General features: G+C 35.1%; 1 protein-coding gene across 7 annotated transcripts in view; it reads left to right on the plus strand.

Annotated features, from left to right (window-relative positions):
- The window catches only part of LOC120772612, a 133179-nt gene extending 117207 nt beyond the window's left edge, over window positions 1-15972 (plus strand). For 6 of the 7 annotated variants that reach the window (XM_040101338.1, XM_040101370.1, XM_040101330.1 and 3 more), the window contains 3 exons: window positions 11196-12720; window positions 13410-13711; window positions 13782-15972. In XM_040101338.1, the coding sequence (XP_039957272.1) occupies window positions 11682-12720; window positions 13410-13711; window positions 13782-15614 (3174 nt within the window). In that variant the 5' untranslated portion in view covers window positions 11196-11681 and the 3' untranslated portion in view covers window positions 15615-15972. Of the gene's footprint in view, window positions 1-6609; window positions 6628-11195; window positions 12721-13409; window positions 13712-13781 lie in introns of those variants that run through there. The other variant, XM_040101378.1, reaches the window with a different exon arrangement.
- Window positions 15973-18580: the final 2608 nt, after the last annotated feature.

Below are 18580 nucleotides of genomic sequence, written 5' to 3' on the forward strand. Positions count from 1 at the left end.
AGTATTGTTTGTGCTGAATATATATATATATATATGTTCTCGGTTAAATATTTTCTATTTATTTATATATGTATATGTAAATGTAGCTAAAATTTCGTGACATTCTAGGTATTGTGTTCCTTCAAGTATTATACATACATACTAATATTGCATGGTTCAAGGTTTCCGTGTGTATGTTCTATTTACCAATTTTGTTTGGTACATCGTTTGGATTTTTATACCCTGAACAGGTTTGTCACGAAGTTTGTGACACCCAGAAGGAAGCGTCGGAGACCCTATAAAGTATATATGTATATAAATGATCAGTATATCGAGCGAGTCCCTCAGTTTTTGAGATATCGTTTTGAAGTTTTGCAAACGTCATTTTCTCTTCAAGAAGCTGCTCATTTGTCGGAACTGCCGATATCGGACCACTATAACATATAGCTACCATACAAATCGGAATCAAGTTCTTGTATGGAAAACTTTCACATTTGACAAGATATATTCACAAAATTTGGTACAGACTATGTATTTTCTAAGGCAACAATGTAATTTTCGAAGAAATTGTTCAGAGCGGTTAACTGTAGCATATAGCTACCATACAAATCGAACGATCGGAATCAAGGGCTTGTATGGAAAACTCTCCCATTTGACAAGATATATTCACGAAATTTGGTCTGAGTTATTGCTCATAGAAATAATGTAATATCGGATGAAATTGTTCAGATCGGCTCACTATAGCATGTAGCTGCCATACAAACCGAACGATCGGAATCAAGGGCTCGTATGGAAAACTTTTGCATTTGACGTGGTATCTTCACGAAATTTGACGTGGATTACTGCTTAAGGTAATCTCCGAAAAAATTGTTCAGTTATAGCTTCCATACATACTAAACGCATAGTTACTAAAAGAAATGCACCTGTGAAGGGTATATTAGCTTCGGTGCAGCCGAAGTTAACGTTTTTTCTTGTTTATAGTGAATTTACAATTGTTTCTTTTCCCTATCATTGATCCTGAATAGCCCTTTTAAAATTCTATGTTTCTGTTTGCAATTCTCCTTATTTAACCGAATGTATGAATGTGGTTTATTTATATTCTAATTTTCAACAATGTATGAACGTTTGCCATGGACTTGTTTCTGTTCCCACATGTTTATGGTGCACTGTATGATTTGTGTGATTCCGAACACTTGGTTTTGTTCGTAAGGATTAAGCGGAGCTATGTACATATTTATTTGTCAGCTTGTATTGTTATGTTTTTTTTGTAAAAATTGATTCTATATTATACATGTACTCAGTTGTTGAATATCAACGCGTCTACTTCCTCAATTTTTCCGTGGTAATGTTACATGTTGTTTTGCATGCTTGAATTTCTTAATGTTGTTTAACCTTCGAAAAACGTCAGGTTCGTGAATTGAAAATCAAAAAATCACATTTGTAAGGTGCTTGTTATCAATTTGAATGACAGAAATATTTGCCAATTATTATATACTTCATTTATAAACAAACTAAAACATTATTAATTAATCAAGATCTTCATTATATTTACTTATCTAAGTACTTTAAAGCATTTTACTTATTTTTTTTTAAATGAAAGTCATGTGAACAAGCTTTTTTTGTTGTGATTAATTGGTACTCACATCGAGATTATCAAATTTTGCACTGATTAATTGAAGATTAGATATAATAATAAATACAAAAACAGAATTAATTGTTTATGCATTAAGTCATGCAATCCGGAATTCCGGGATCGGAGCATTATAAAATAATTAGATGTGAAAAATAAATGTTCGAAAGCACAAATTTAATTAGCACATATGTAAGTGTCGTAAATTTAGTACATTTTGACAATCTTCGGCCGTCCAATATACATAATTTATTTAATTACATGGTTTGATGGAAAAAATTTTTTAATTATAGAGATCATCTCTCGCGTTGTCTTGAATAGCCTGACAACTTTAAAGCAACTTGCTCCTCAATTGTCTATATACTTGTATTTCACGGAAAGCGATCTCCAGGTATGCTGGATTAGCTGAATGAAGTCTTTTCGTTCACGTTACGTGTTTTCTTTCAATAAGGCCCAAATATTCTCTATTGGATTGGCGTCTGGTGTCAGTTGTCTGTTATGATCAATCTATAATAAGCCATAAAGCATTTCAGCTGACTTCAGTAAACACTTTCAATAAATTTTTATTATTCTAACGGCGTTGAGGTTTTCTGTGGAACACTTCAAAAACTCAAAGCCATTAGCAGGGCAACTTCGGTAAACCAGCACCTTTTTTGGGAAGCTTTTAGCCAAACTCGTCTCAATACAAAAGTTGACTCCGCCGTAAATACTTATTACATTACACCAACCACGGTTGAGTTTTCCTGCGTCCAATGCAACATTTTTTCAACGTATGTTGGAACTCTGTTATGGAATACATACTTTTTGATTTTGATTATTATGTAAGTCAAATCATACACAGTAAAATAGCGAAATCTATATAAATATTTTTACCAATGTTCTACTACTTAAACAAACATCTAAAAATATATACATATGTATGTATAATTCTACATGCGTTTGATGAATGTGAAAACCCCACAAATATTTTTGGTCACATGCCAACCGATTAAAGCATGTCTCTAAAGTTTTTTATATGGATACAGACATAAATTTGCACAAATCTTCAGGATTTTAAGCAAACTTTGCGGTTGGTAAAATTTTTTATTCCAGAACACACGCGTCCCACTCACGATGCCAGCAATAAACGTTTGCAAAATATTTATGAATGTATAAAGATAAAATGAGTTTGCTTTACGCAATATGAACTCATATACATATGTATGTATATCTATAGCCGTATAAGTACTCTATTCATACATATTATTATTACACATATGTATGCATGTTAGCAATGTACACTCGATTTAATTGCATTATTGCTTATAATTAAAATGAGAATTTTTATAATTTTAAAAACAACAAAGTGAGCAAACATTATCCAGTTAATGACGTATATTTCTTTACCTTTTTTTGGACCGCAAAAACTTAACCTTCAACACATTCTGTATGAGCTTTTAAGATCACACATTGTTAAGGGATTTTATTGCTTAATTGGTATTTTTGCTAAGATTTTTATACTCCGGCAACATGTGGCTACAGAGTTTAATATTTTTAATTGTGATAGATATGGAGTTATATATAAGAGTTGTATATACATATATAATGATCCGGATTATGAGACAAGTTGAATTTCGAGTGACTGCCTGTCTGTCCTTTCGTCTGTCTGTGATGCCCACAAAACGTCATTAATCCTGTCAATTAAGATATGAAACTGTAATTTGGCACAAGGGAATGCAGTAGCAAGTGGCACCTAAAGAGGCGCAGTCACGCCGTCTGATATGTTTAATGTAAGTATCTAATAAACCACTAAAACCACAATAACGAAACTCGCTATGGACAAATCCTATAACAACCAATACCGACTGGAAAAATATGGAAGATCGCGTTATAACTTGACCCTCCCACATATAACGGTTTTCTTAAAAACTACTAAAAACCCAATAAATCAAAAAATAAATACGCCAGAGACATTAAATTTTTACACCTAGAATGATACAAGCGGGCTTTATAAGAGTCGGGGTCAAAATTAAAAGAAGGGCATTCTTCCGACCTACTCGACCAATTTCAACCAAATTTGGTGCATAACATTATCCTGCCGATCCCACACTGCGAAAATAGCCGGACTGCAACCACGCCTACTTCCCATATAGCACAATTTTAAATTCCATATGATTTTTTACCTTTGCAGTACACAAAATAAGCACCAATGAAGATGTTCGGATAAAACTTTGCACAAATAGCGCCTTTGAGGCGCTATCGAGCCTAAAAATTGCCAAAATCGTATCACAACTGTTTAAGTCCTCATATTTCGAATAAGTGGACCCCAGTGCGTATGGTTGACTTTTTGCCGAAAATATCGGTCTATCTGTGAGATATATTACTGAAACTCGGATAAAATGTTTCTTTTCTCAAAACTGGTTTGAATCGGGTCAATACTTCCTTTATCCCCTATATACCTAATATAAAGATTTTTGAAAATCCAGTTCATTTATACTACATATTTTTTATATACTGCAACATTTTACATATACATATATGTATATGTATGTACGAAAACCGTAAAATATTCGAGTATATGTTACAAATAAAATACATACAAGTAAGTGCTTGAATATGCGAATCTCAGAAATGTTTACAATGCAAATGAGGGGAAATGTTATGAATAATTAAGTTATTTGGATCGTAATAAATTTTAATTTAGAATAGACTACGCATTAAATGATGTAATGTACATATATAATAAAAATAAATATTCATACCTTGCCTAAAAGCATTTTTAAAAACGACCTGTCATGTTATAAAAGTTATGAATAATATCGGAACACGAATATTAACGGAATCGCCGCTAAGGAGCACCCCAAAAAAACAAATTACTTTATCAATTTTTTCAAAGTTTTAACATTGTAAATTAAATATTATTGGGGATTCCTTGTCAAAAAACTTGTATGTATATACGGAACACGCAGAAATTTTAATGTAATTGGATCTTTTATCTTTTGTTTTTGCAAAATCTAGTTTTGAAAAAAAAAACACATTTAAAGGTAAACTGTTGGAGCTGCTTGAACTAAGCTGTTACAATTTAGAAGACTTTAACTCATTTACATTACAATTTCCGGATGTTGTTTTGTCACAATGTAAAAGAGGTTACGGTATAAATGAAATCCTAATAAATAAAGATGTATAAGCTGATGTCTCACAAAGCACATTTTTATGCCCTGAACAGGGTATATTAAGTTTGTCACGAAGTTTGTAACACCCAGAAGGAAGCGTCGGGGACCCTATAAAGTATATATATAAATGATCTGTATGTTGAGCTGAGTCGATTTAGCCCGTCCGTCCGTCTGTCTGTCTGTCCGTCCGTCTGTCTGTATATATACGAACTAGTCCCTCAGTTTTTAAGATATCGTTTTGAAATTTTGCAAACGTCATTTTCTCTTCAAGAAGCTGCTCATTTTTCGGAACTGCCGATATCGGACCACTATAACATATAGCTGCCATACAAACTGAACGATCGGAATCAAGTTCTTGTATGGAAAACTTTCACATTTGAGAATGTATCTTCACCAAATTTGATATAGATTATTTTCTAAAGCAACAATGTAATCTCCGAAGAAATTGTGCAAATCGGTTACCTATAACATATAGCTGCCATACAAACTGAATGATCGGAATCAAATGTTTGCATGGGAAATCTTCACGAAATTTGGTATGAGTTATTGTTCATAGAAATAATGTAATATCGGATGAAATTGTTCAGATCGGCTGACTATAGCATATAGTTGCCATACAAACCGAACGATCGGAATCAAGGGTTTGTATGGAAAACTTTTGCATTTGACGTGGTATCTTCACGAAAATCAAAATTGTTTAGATCGGATTACTATAGCACATAGCTTCCATATAAACTGAACACATAGTTACTAAAAGAAATGCACCTGTGAAGGGTATATTAGCTTCGGTGCAGCCAAAGTTAACGTTTTTTCTTGTTTTCTTTCCCAATGTATATACTTTCAATATCTTAACCAATTAAAATATCAGAAATTCTGTATAATTTGCAATCCAAATTTTCTATATCAAAACGCCAAAATCCATCAGCAATTCAATTAACACCATCTTAACAAATCGGAACCGCATAAGTTCCATCAATCAAACTCTCTTTCATTCAACCTCTATTAAATGCTGAATAAATATATATATGTATATTTAAACATACAAACATTCATATATATTATCTTATCAAAATCTTCGCACCAAAAAATAATTGCAATGGCAAGTGCTTTGTTTATTTTCTACAATACAGTTGCGCCCATACATATAAGTACAGCTGTTGATATCGTCGTGTAGTTGAGCGATTTATCACATTTAACACACTTAAATCGCGTCACACACACACACACACCTGCATACATGCATGCATAAATAAGTGGTGCCTACACAATCAAATAAATGCCTTCGCGTCCGTATGTAGTTGCGTACCTTCGTATTTATTTATGCAAAAAAAGCACATGCGAAAAATGAAAATAAGCGAATTACTCCAGTATTGTGCTCAACGAACGAGTGCTCACTGGCGGCTTATTAGCCATTTTAGTCATTCACTTTCCTCGCAAGCCGACGCGTCGATGGGCGAGCGTAACTGTGTAACGGGATATTTGCAAATTGAATTTTTACGCAAAGCAGCAAAGCAAAAAAAAAAAGTTTCGGGAAAATAATTAAAGAAACTAAAAACGAACGAAAGTTTTAAATATATCATTGAATGCTGTCATTTGTTCGCAATTCGAGTGATTTCTTTTTATTAAAAAATGCCGTAATTTTTTAAATGCGCTTGAGCGTTTTGCAAATATTTAAAATATTGTTTAACGGTTTTGCATTAACTACTCGTGTGCTGTGTGCTAATCCAAAAGTGTAAATACTGATTTGAGATGAAACGTGAAAGTCGCTAGAAATAGTTTTTTTATTTAGTATATGTATATGTATGTACATATTTAAATCGTCAGAACGTGAGTTTAAAAATAAACTGCAAATTTTGCTAAAAAAAGGTACGACGTTTATATCATGAAAAACTTATTTACATAAATCCAAATGCTATAATTAAACTAATTGTGTTAATTTTAATTATATTATTACGTATTTAGTTTACTCGCTATCTAAGTACAACTCGAGTTATGTTAGACGTGCTAAGTAGAAAGAAGCCTATCGGCTTGTCAATCTAATGAATATTGAAAAGTGATCGCAGTCATGTGAAGTAACGTTTATTAACGAATTTTTAATTTCAATTTTGACTTCAGAAAATTTTAAGTGCTTTTTAGTCATTCACACTGTGAGAACCAAGCAAGTGGCTCCCTAATACTTTTGAAATTATGATTGCGATTGTCTTTTAAAAAATATGGGCAGGGGCGTGGAAACCGGGGCACCGGAATGATGCTAGTGAATTGTTGGCGAAAAAAACTACAAAAGAATGTGTTTAGATCATCCAGCGCTCCTGAAAAATACGGGCCCGGGAAAAATTGTAATCTATGTTCCACTGAAGATGAATAAGTATACGAGATCTGTTGTAATATCAACGAATGTGGTAGAAAATAGTGAGATAGGTGAAAAAATTCTGAAAAAGCGATTGTCACTTCACCGGCCATAAAAACAATGTAAAACGTAATTCCCATTGTGATTGTTGCAAAGCCACTATCAATCCTAGAAGCTCTTCTGTGTTTGTTATCTTAAATTACTTAATTTCTAAATATGTAACTGGTCAAGATAGATAAAGATCTCAACAATTTATTTCGTGTTTGTTTTGCAACCCTCTTGAGAAATACAATAAGTGCAGTCCTAGTGTAGTCTTTTATTGTTAAGTATCATATTACCGGAAAGAGATACTGATTTAGAAGTAATTTTCCATGTCATATATTCTGTACTTAGTATGCCATAGCTTCTGTTACAAATTCAGACTATTTAAAAGTAAAGCTATAATACATTTTTTTTATAAAGTTAATTTTATTTAATAATGCATATTTTAAATGGGCGATATTCAAGGTTTTATTCGACAAAACCTCATACGATTCGGACATTGATCAATAACAACAAACACGCACAGTTTCTTTTGATTTTGACAAAGATTTTTTGACTCTCCAAATTTCTATGTGATATTCGAAAGGACATATTCTTTAACTCAGACCATAAACTGTAGTCTAATGGATTGAAATCATCTGCAGCTTTAAACCCAAGAACATTGCTCTTAAGCCACTGCTGGGTGGTTTTTGTTTTATGTGATGGGACAGAATCTTGTTAGACGATCCAATGCTCTCCATTGAATAGATTATTGCTTGATTGCTTTATCATGTCTTCTAAAAACACACTGCTGCTACACTTTTACCCCAATTTGAACCCCTTCCCCAAAGAAGTATAGAGATGTAACAACTTTACAGTTGACCAAACCATTATAACAGCTGAACGGTGAAAACGTTGAATGGTTGGAATAACATTTTTTCCATCATTGGTCTCTTTTGTCTATTAAAAATGTCTACTGAAAAAATGATTTCATCTGAAAAAGGATACTATCATGGCCTTTGGCCGCGCGCCACTGAAGAAATTTATACTAATTTACTTCAAGCGCGTCGCCACAAGATGCCCAGTTGACCCAATTGACCGACGGCAGGATGTCATGTGGAAATCATCTCGAATTAGTCTTGACATTGATCTGGTCGATATATGAATTTCACTTGACATGATTATCTGTTTTCTAAGTCAAATTTAGCGAAAGCGTTCGCGAACTATTTTTATGGCTGAATGGGATCTAATTACGCGAAGACGACCACTTCTCTTTCTGTGATTAGCTGCAAACATTTAGAGAAAACGATCAATAGAAGCTCTTAAATTTCGCCTGCGCTTTTTTCACACTTTTTTTTACTATTACTATTACTATTAGATCGAAACCATAATAAATTAATTTTGCAACTTGTATCAAATGCGAACCTTAAATATATAAAAAGATCGGTTAATGGAGCCTCGACAGTAATACCAATACACTAGAAAAAACTAACGTTTGGGTTGATTGTCACTTAAATCAAGACACAAATTTTTAGAAGTGATTGAAACTTTTTCTTCCGGGTTCTATAAGTAAATGCAACATGAAAATAAATACATAGTTGGAATATTTGGGACAGAAATTTGCATAAATCAACACAGAATGGAATTAATTTTGTTCGACAATAAGCTATGTATATCTATAATGCTGATGGAATTCAAAAGAACCATTTCATATTAAAATGCCGAAAAGGCCATAGCTCACCAAGATAAGCATATATGAATCATACGATATTAACATTACCTTAATAATTCAGCTTTATGATTTAATTACTCTTTGAATCAGGCGTGTATTTATAGAACTCTCATTCTTCCCCTCAAAGGTCGGCAGTTGCTTATCAAAGATATGCGCCTTGGTTAGCATATTAATACCTAAATCTATCTTATCGTTTTATTGAATTCATAGGATTCATCTTATGTATTCAAGTTAATTGTAAAATTGCTCAACTCTTTATGATTAATTCATACGTGACGTACAAACATTTTTATTACCCTATAAAACCTAGATAATATCGCTGTAAAAACTTAAATTGCTTTCACTAATAATACGAGTATATGCAACTGTATACCAATTACAACAATATGTCAGAAATTCTTAAAATATGAAATGCTTCGAAAATGCTTGTTTACAAGTATTTTGATATTGAATCGATTATTGTCCAGTTCTTGCGGGCTTTCAAATAAACCAGTTACAGATATATATTATTTTCTGAGCAACATTCTGCAATAGCGTCAGTTATATTCCAGAATGGTAATTAATTAAAGGCGAATCTTTCTTCTTCGTCCAGTACTTCTTGTCAATCTCTTGTGTTCGAAAAAATCACTGAAAATCAAAATAAGAAAATACGATACGAATAAGTGAGTATCATCTGTTTAATGAAAAATTATTTGTCATGTGCATCGTGTCAAAAGTCACTTCAAAATAATCATTGGTTTTTAGTCTACGTTTGTCTCTCTAAAGTAAAGTGCATTCGGCGATATTTGTGATAAGTGAAATCATTCAATAAAGAAGTGCCATTAAATTTTTTGTGCGGAATCAAATTTCTGGCATCGTTGGTAAATCGAAAGGATCAGTGACAACCATTTTGAAAGATCATTTACCACTAAGAAAAAAGAAAGCAACCATTTTAAAAGAATATTTAGGACTAAGGAAAAAGAAAGCACGATTGGTTCCATAGTCACAAATTTTTTTCGAAAAACAGCTTAGCGTTAACGTCTGTGAAATAATACTGTCCGACTACCAGAATGTCATGAAATGTATTATTACCGGTCATGAGTCTTGGATCTATACTCACGACTCAGAATCAAACGATAAATCGGGTGAATATCGTGTCAAAGGTGATCCGAAGCTGAAAAAACACGTCAAATCAGGTAAAAAATTAAGGTTATGTTGACAGCTTTATTCGATTATCAAGGTGTGGTGCACTCCGAATTCCTTTCGACCGGCCAAACTATCAACAAAGAGTACTATGTGAGGGTTATGCGATAATGCACCGTCGCATACTGCATTGATTCTTCGTGAGTTTTTCGTTAAATTTTCCACCAATATCGGGCTGCAACCACCGCATTCACCTGATTTACCTTCTTGTAACTTCTGGCTATTCAGAAAGTTCACATGACCACACCGGGGAAACTTTTTTGAATCAATTGAAGACATTAAACGTGAAACGCTACGCGCATTGAAGGTTATTCCGGAAATTGACTTTAACTGTTTCGAGGATTGGAAAAGCGGTTGGCACAATGTTTTGGGGACAAGGGAGATCACTTTGAGGGGGACTACATAAATTTTGAGGAATTATGTATGTTCAGTAAGCATAAATTCCATGAAAATAAAACATTATTAGCATGCGCTCCACAAAAGCATTGTACATTTCGCTGTTTAAAAGTATGTATTAGGCAAACGACTATCAGTTAGTAAATAAACAATCATATAAAATATATAAAATTTGACGATGAAAACCAAAAATATTCGTACGATCATAGAATCGTCATACCGCATGTTTCATGGACCTGATATATCATCTCCGGTACTGACATTTTGAAGAGATGCTCAAGTAAAGCTCCATAACCTTGGAGAAGCTAAAAATAAACGTTTTTCTTAAAATCAACTAGAATATGTAGACAGAACTGTATTTGTCTTTGCATCGCGATGAGAGTTTAGACGTAAACAGTCTGGCGTTAAGTATATGTACATACAGCTTGCAAATTTAGTTAATTAGATAATTATCTACATTGAAAAGAGCACTATTGAACTCAATTAAGGAGCTGTCTAAAAAGCATATTACTCTAGCAAGTCTATAATCTAAAAATAGTGCGATTCTCTCAAATCGCAACTAATTTTATTATTATTCATTGTAATAAAATATGGACTTAATTATGTACTAGTTATCTTAAAACAATAATATAGAATACTACAATTTCAGAAACGTTTATATTTACATAAATATATGAGCCTATATAAATATGTTATCTTATCTTGCTTTTATTGCTGTATTCAACCATATTAATATTGATTAATTTTCTTTTGCAGGTCAATGAATATGCGTACAACAGACAGACAAAAAAACAACAACCAAATATAAATGATAGAAAAGAAAAGTGATTTGTACGCATGGTCGGAAGAATAGCCGGTGGAAAAATAAAGAAACCCATATAAGAAGGCGAAAACGATTGATATTAAAAAAGCAACAACAATTTACAATTTTTTATGGTGAACAAATTAGAAACGAAATCGGAAATCGTAAAGATTGAGTCGTCAAACCCGACAATGAAAGCAATGAAAACACATTAGAAAGCAACAACATCAAAAAACAACAAAAACAACAACAACAGCAAAAAAACAATCAATTAATAGCGAATAGCATTAATAACATTGTTTGTTATTAGTAATAACAAATAAGTGGTAACAACAACAACATTGCGCTTCATACTATACCGGTGTTCTAATTGCCAATAATAAAGCCGATAACCACAACAACCACACAACAACAACAAACACAACTGCATTGACGACAACATGATGGACGTCAAAACAGCGGCTACAAAACATAGCAGCAACATGGACAGTGTTTCCAATGGCAACAATGAAATGTTGCCAGCGCGTGATGAGGTCGATTTTATTGCTGTCGCTGCGCACAACAACAACAACAATAGCATTTTCGACAACAAAACAATGAGCAACGGATTGCATTCGAATTCGAATACAACTTCGACAATTTTCACGAACTCGAAAACGTCAACCAATGAACATTTACAATATCAACAACAACAACAACATAAAGAAATGGCAAAGAACAAAAAGAAAGTTGTCACAAATGAAGAACCAAAGAAAAAGAGTTCACCAAAAGAGCGCCTCTCCTTGTTCTCCACACTCGGGCGGCGCATCAGCCAGAAGACGTTGAAACAGAAGGACTCTAATGCTAACGAATCCAGCACAGCGCACGAAAAATCTACAGCTACGGCTACTCCGTCAACAACAATAACAAACACGGTAGCTAAAAATGCTGCTACCAACAACAACACGTCTCCCCGCCAGCGTACGTTTGTCAAGAGCTCTTCAATTGTCCGTCTTTTAGGCAACACCTATCAGCAGCACGCCAAAAAGCTGGAAAAGCCCCAGTTAAACATAGAGAAAGGTAAAACACCGTTAGATGGTAAATTCCATACATATGGCGGCAGACGTCGCACCAACGGTCCCTATTTGGATCGCTTCAAACGCTATTCCAAAGACGATGCTGATGTTACCTCAAATAACCACAATAACGAAGAAGATGCAGAGCAAGCAATGGACTTCACCGATGTGCTGGAGTTAGAAGCAGATACCGCCGATGAACTGCAACGCGCTTCTAGCGGTTTGGAACGCTTTTGTGATCATAGCACGGTGGCGGCTGGTGAGGACGAGGCCGCCGCGGAATTGGGCAGCAAAACGATGCGTACGCTGTCGCGCAGCCTCGGACGGCTGTGGGGCAAACGTTTGCATAGTGTGGACATAAGCACGCCAGATCCTGAGTATAAGGTATCATATTTGGGCAACGTGCTAACCGGTTGGGCCAAAGGTGAGTCAAAGTTAAAAAAAATGTGGTACCGAATGTTGACCTTAGCACTTAATTTTCATAAGAATCATACCAATTGCTAACGAAGTTAAGATAGTTGTTCCGAATATGTAGCCAACAAGTTTAAGCAATGTGGCATTACTGTCAGTCCCTGGCGTTACGCTTTTACTGCCATTCAGCAGTCTTTAGAAATGTTTCTCCATAATTTTAGTATGCTCTGGGCATCAGTCCATAGATTACCTCTGATGGTTTTACCATACAAGAGTATTTCGCCCTCTCTCTTTTTTGTCTGCAAAGGCAATGTATCTATCCCATCTGTTTGCATGGTCGCCTTCATAAGGAAGGTCTCACATCCGAGACTGTTGTTTCCTTTTCACTGGAGGCGTTTTTTACGTCACGGGTCACAAACCTAGCGCACGACCCTGGGAGTGAGTGTTCGCCTTCTCACTTTAACTCACTTTCAAACGGATGTTCTTTGGCTACGCAGAGGATACTTGATATAAGACCGGAAGTCGTGAGTTGCTTGAGCCATATGTAAAAGCATCGTTTCTGGCCACTCCCAAGTGAATGGCGCTCAGAGAACTTTTCCCATTTGCGTGAACTGCTACACATGAATTCACCCTCCTAATAAGGTTTTGTAAAATAATGAATAAATATTTACTTAAAATGTATTTTATTCCCTGACATACTAGGTGAGGGTTGCGTTGAAAAGCAACTGAACACACTGTGGCGCAACTATACCCAAAACAACAAGCCCGACATGATCATGCGCATTAAGGTATGCGCCAGTGGACTTAAAGCCACCACACGTCAACATGGACTCACCGAGTACTGGGCCAATCGTATCACGCATTGTTGTGCACCAAAGAACTACCCGCGCATCTTCTGTTGGGTGTATCGACATGAGGGGCGTAAACTAAAACATGAGCTGCGCTGTCACGCAGTGCTCTGCAGCAAGGAGAAGGTGGTGCAAGATATTTGCAATACATTGAAGGTGCGATCAGACTGTCTTTCTATTAGATAAGCGTTCTAAAAAAAAAACTAAATTCTTTTCTTCCTTGCAGGAGAATCTGGAGCGTGCACTGCGCGAATTTAAACGTGAAAAAATTCTCAAGCAGAACGCTCGTCTCAGCCTGGCCAATGCAGCATATGAAAATCCCAGTTTGCCCCGACGTAAAATACTACTCAGTGTCGGTGGTAACAATTATCGACCACCGCTAGAGCGTTCCAAGTCCGCACCGAAGTTAATGGCCATCGAAGAGGCTATCGGTGAGGAAGAGGGCGAGGATGCTGAGGACACTAATGAGCCCGAAATGAAGCCGTGTTGCCAAAAGGATTCACTATACCCTGCCATGACTTTGGGTCGCAGACGCTGTCGACGTGGTCACTCAATAAGACGCACAGGCAAACCACGTCCATTATGTGGCGTTTCTTTCGATGAATCACAAAAGCTTAAGCATATTTTAGCCGGAGACATGAAAGTAGACACTTGCTGTCATGACAAGCAATTAACCAAAGAATGCGCCAGCCAACAGAAAGAAACTACGCCAACCACTGGGTTAACCGAAGAGCAGCGTAATAGTTATGGTTCCGATGACTCGGATGACTTTGAGAAGTTGCTGAAATACAATGACTACGATGCTAATACATCGCTAGCAACAGAACTTTTGCCTTACTTCGATATGCAACTGCACAAGAACACCAGCAGCAGTCTCAGCGATTTGTGTGCGCTGAAGGATGACGAGGAGCCGCTCAGCTTACTGCCAACCATCAATAATGATCCTATGGCACATCCCGAGGGTGATCTGCTGCCCAGTGATTGTGCGCAAGGAATGAACGGCGACATAGAGGAGGAGGAATCGCATGTTGGCCTCCGACGCAATGGTGTCTGTAGCGATGGTGAGGAGGATTATCTAGACGCCGATGATATGTACTTTCGACAGTCGAGAATCTTAAATATTTTACACCGCAACTCAATGCGCAAAATGGCACAAATTTCGCTGAGCAGCGACGAGGGTAGCAGCTTGGAAACGAATGCTTCGGCGCCGCTCCAATACCGTCACCAAACACAATCTTCCATATCGTCAAACGCGTCTTCGAACGCCACCACCAGCAGCTCGTTGCAGGATGGACACAACGGTTCCTCAACCGGTAAACGTCACAGTGGCGCCGATAGCGATGAAGGCTCCATATCGAGCGGCTGTGAGACGGCCAGCACCGTGACGGCCAACCAAGATGATCTATCATTACAATACCGTCACGACAAACAGCTGCTGCAGCAACAACAATCAGCATTGCAGTACAGCGACGATGCACACTTTTTCAACATGGCCGACGCGAATGAATCACCCATCACAGCCGATGAAATCTACCAAAGACTCGAAGCGCGTCTGCAGCGTCGTCAAAACAGCGACGCCACCACATTCAGCAGTTCGAGCACAATAACACTGAAGATGAGCACAGGCAGTGACGGCTCTACGCCCCAGTCGCCGAATGAGCCAATCACCCAACAGTCCATAAGTGAACAACCTGCGAATGCTTTAATGAATAGTACAACGCGTGTACGCCGTCAACGGCAACGTCAAATGGTGGCAGCAACACCACCGCCACCCGACTGTAACGCCGACGACACGGACTCGGAGTGCAGCGACGAATCCGGCTATGTGGAGTATCAAGAGCGCGAGAAAACAGTGCGTGAGAAGATTGGCGATGTCGAAAGGCGTCAGTTGCAACAGCAACAACTGCAAGAACAGCAACAACATCAACCTATTGCACAAAAACGCCAACTCAAGCCACAATTGCCGCCGAAACCGTTGCCGCGTCGCACTCTCAGCGGCGCCAGCGCGGCCGTGTCCTTGGCAGACGCTCAGCGTACAAGTAACAGTACCACAGTGTGAATATCGGTCAGACGTAACTGGCCGGCTGACTAAGGCAGTGATGATTTTGCTGAGCAGATAAGGCGTGCTTGTAATTTTGAATTCGAAGTTAAGTGTATGCGCTGCAGCATAGCGCGATAAGAGTTTGGAACCTAGCGGCTAGCGTTTTTCATTGCTTACATGTACATGGTTGTGGCTATGTGTTAAGCGCATGTTACAAAATGTTGAGTATTCAAAATTTAAAGCCTTGCTTTCGAATGCGAAATTCGTCTATTTTTATGGAAAATTCTATAAGATAATATATTATTTTTATTATTATTATATACAAAACGAAAAATATAGCCTTTTGGCACCTATTTAGAATTATTTTAGTGAAATGTAATTTTTTTCAATATTTTTCTTTACTTTCATATATATGTATATATATCATTTGTACATATATATGTATATGTATGTATGTACTATATGTATATCTACCAAAATTTTTACTGCAATTGCATTGCGAATACTTAAAAATATTTAATTTAAAACAATTATTCCAAATATCAACAAACACATTATGGATTTGTACAAATTATTATTTTATGAAAGTATACATATGCACATGTGCTTGGAAATTTATACAAAATGAATATATCGTCAACTAAAATGCAAAATAACCTAACATCAATTTTCATAACTTTACAGACGAAGGAAAAACGATATAATAGAAACCACACATATTGAAACGAAATTTGAGTTTTGGTTATAAAAAGGTTATATATTGGTTATATCTGACAGCGGAAGCTGAAAATTTTATGATACATATGTACATACATACATACATATATGTAATTTCGTTTTTTTGCAGTTTAGGGGACGAAATGTTTTTTAGGCACTTACATATGTATACACAAGCAGTATGCGCCTGCATTGTTACATAAATCCGTTTGGCGCCAAAATTAATATTAATCAATTTTTTTAAACAATATTTATTTTTTTAATCTACTAGTGCTTTATTTTTTTATATAATTAATAAGTTGTGAATATATTTTATATTCTATATATTGAATATTTATATACATACGTATATACGTATGTATATTTGTACATATGTACATATTTATATTAAAATAATCACATACACACTTTTGCACAAATTGGGCTATTTTTGTTTAAATTTATTAAAAATTCATTTTATACTTTACAAAACTAATTCTATTAAATAACTTTTCAATTTTGTGCAAAATTAGCAAAATTAAATAAATAAATTTTTTAGTTATATATTTTCGAAGCATGAAGCGCATTTTGAATAAAAAATATATAAAAAAGTGAAAATTGCCTCAAAATGAGAAATTGTTAAATAGCAATATATAAAACAAAAAAAAATACATACAAACATATAACAGTTTCAGGGAGCCACTCTAATGCACGCACTATGTAAAGATGAAAACAATGAATTAATCAGTTATTTCTATGGAAATGCAAGCATTTACCGTCTAATCATTTTTTATCGCACTTTCACATTAAATATATAAATTTATAAAATATAAATACCACAACGTATGTACATTCAAATGCATACAAATTATTATTTTTCCTTATCACCCATTTGTACATAAAAAAAAACATTTTATCACATTATACATAGCTCTACATACATATATGCAACAGCTTTACCATTAAAGTTAAGGCTTGAAACATTATTTAATTTAACTTTTACACATACAAACATAGATATGCATAGTTGTATATATGAATAATGAAATTTCTATGTCAATTATTGTTAAAGGTGATTGCGTAGCTTAGAATGTGTACATTTACATCTACTATACTATATAAATGTTAGGGAAATATGTATTTACGCACGTATGTATGAACATATGTATGTATGTCTGCATTGTTGTTATTTCTGTAACATGTATACAAAACTCTACATATTTTATTTACTAATTTGTTTGTAAATTAATTTAAAGTAAATTATTGCAAGAATTCTTTATAAAAAATGCACGTATACATGTGTACATACATACATACATAGGTATTTTATTATTAAATATTATATCTAAATATTATAAATTTAAAGAGACATATACACAAATTAAGTTAAATGAATGATTAATGAAATAAGTGAATAATTTTGAAACGAATCAATAAAACTATTATTTGAATTAAAATAAAAATGGTTTTTATTTTGATTTCCGAGAATTGACTAGTATGTCTCAAAACTCATTTCATATCTAACAGATATTTTCCAAATAAAAACACACGTTTTTGCCTCACTTACTAGCTGGCTGTTGCTGCCATTCTTTGGATTCGATTAAACGCTATCGCTATCCAAATGTCCAACATCTTCTTTAGTTTAGAAACTTCAAATGATTGTCCTATCAAATTGTATAATAAAGTACCAAAAAAAAAACAATTATCCCTTGTTGATTACAGGAAAACATATAAAACGCTTAACCGCAGACATTTTGACGATTTTAACTGTAATCAGAATTTGCTTCACTTTTACATACATACAAGCATCTATATATAAAAACAAGAAAAAACGTTAACTTCGGTTGCACCGAAGCTAAATACCCTTTACAGGTGCATTTCTGTTAGTAACTATCTATACTATATCTACTATATCTTGTCAAATGTAAAAGTTGTCCATACAAGAACTTGATACCGATCCTTCAGTTTGTATGGCAGCTATATGTTATAGTGGTCCGATATCGGCCGTTCCGACAAATGAGCAGCTTCTTGAAGTGAAAATGACGTTTGCAAAATTTCAAAACGATATCTTAAAAACTGAGGGACTAGTTCGTATATATACAGACAGACAGACTGACGGACAGACAGACGGACATGGCTAAATCGACTCAGCTCGACTTACTGATCATTTATATATACACATACATTATAGGGTCTCCGACGATTCGTTCTGGGTGTTACAAACTTCGTGACAAACTTAATATACCCTGTTTAGGGTATAAAAAGAAAGTGTGTCTGTATGTTCCGGG

This window comes from Bactrocera tryoni, chromosome 1 (genome assembly GCF_016617805.1).
Source record: "Bactrocera tryoni isolate S06 chromosome 1, CSIRO_BtryS06_freeze2, whole genome shotgun sequence".
Classification (NCBI taxonomy): Eukaryota; Metazoa; Arthropoda; class Insecta; order Diptera; family Tephritidae; genus Bactrocera; species Bactrocera tryoni.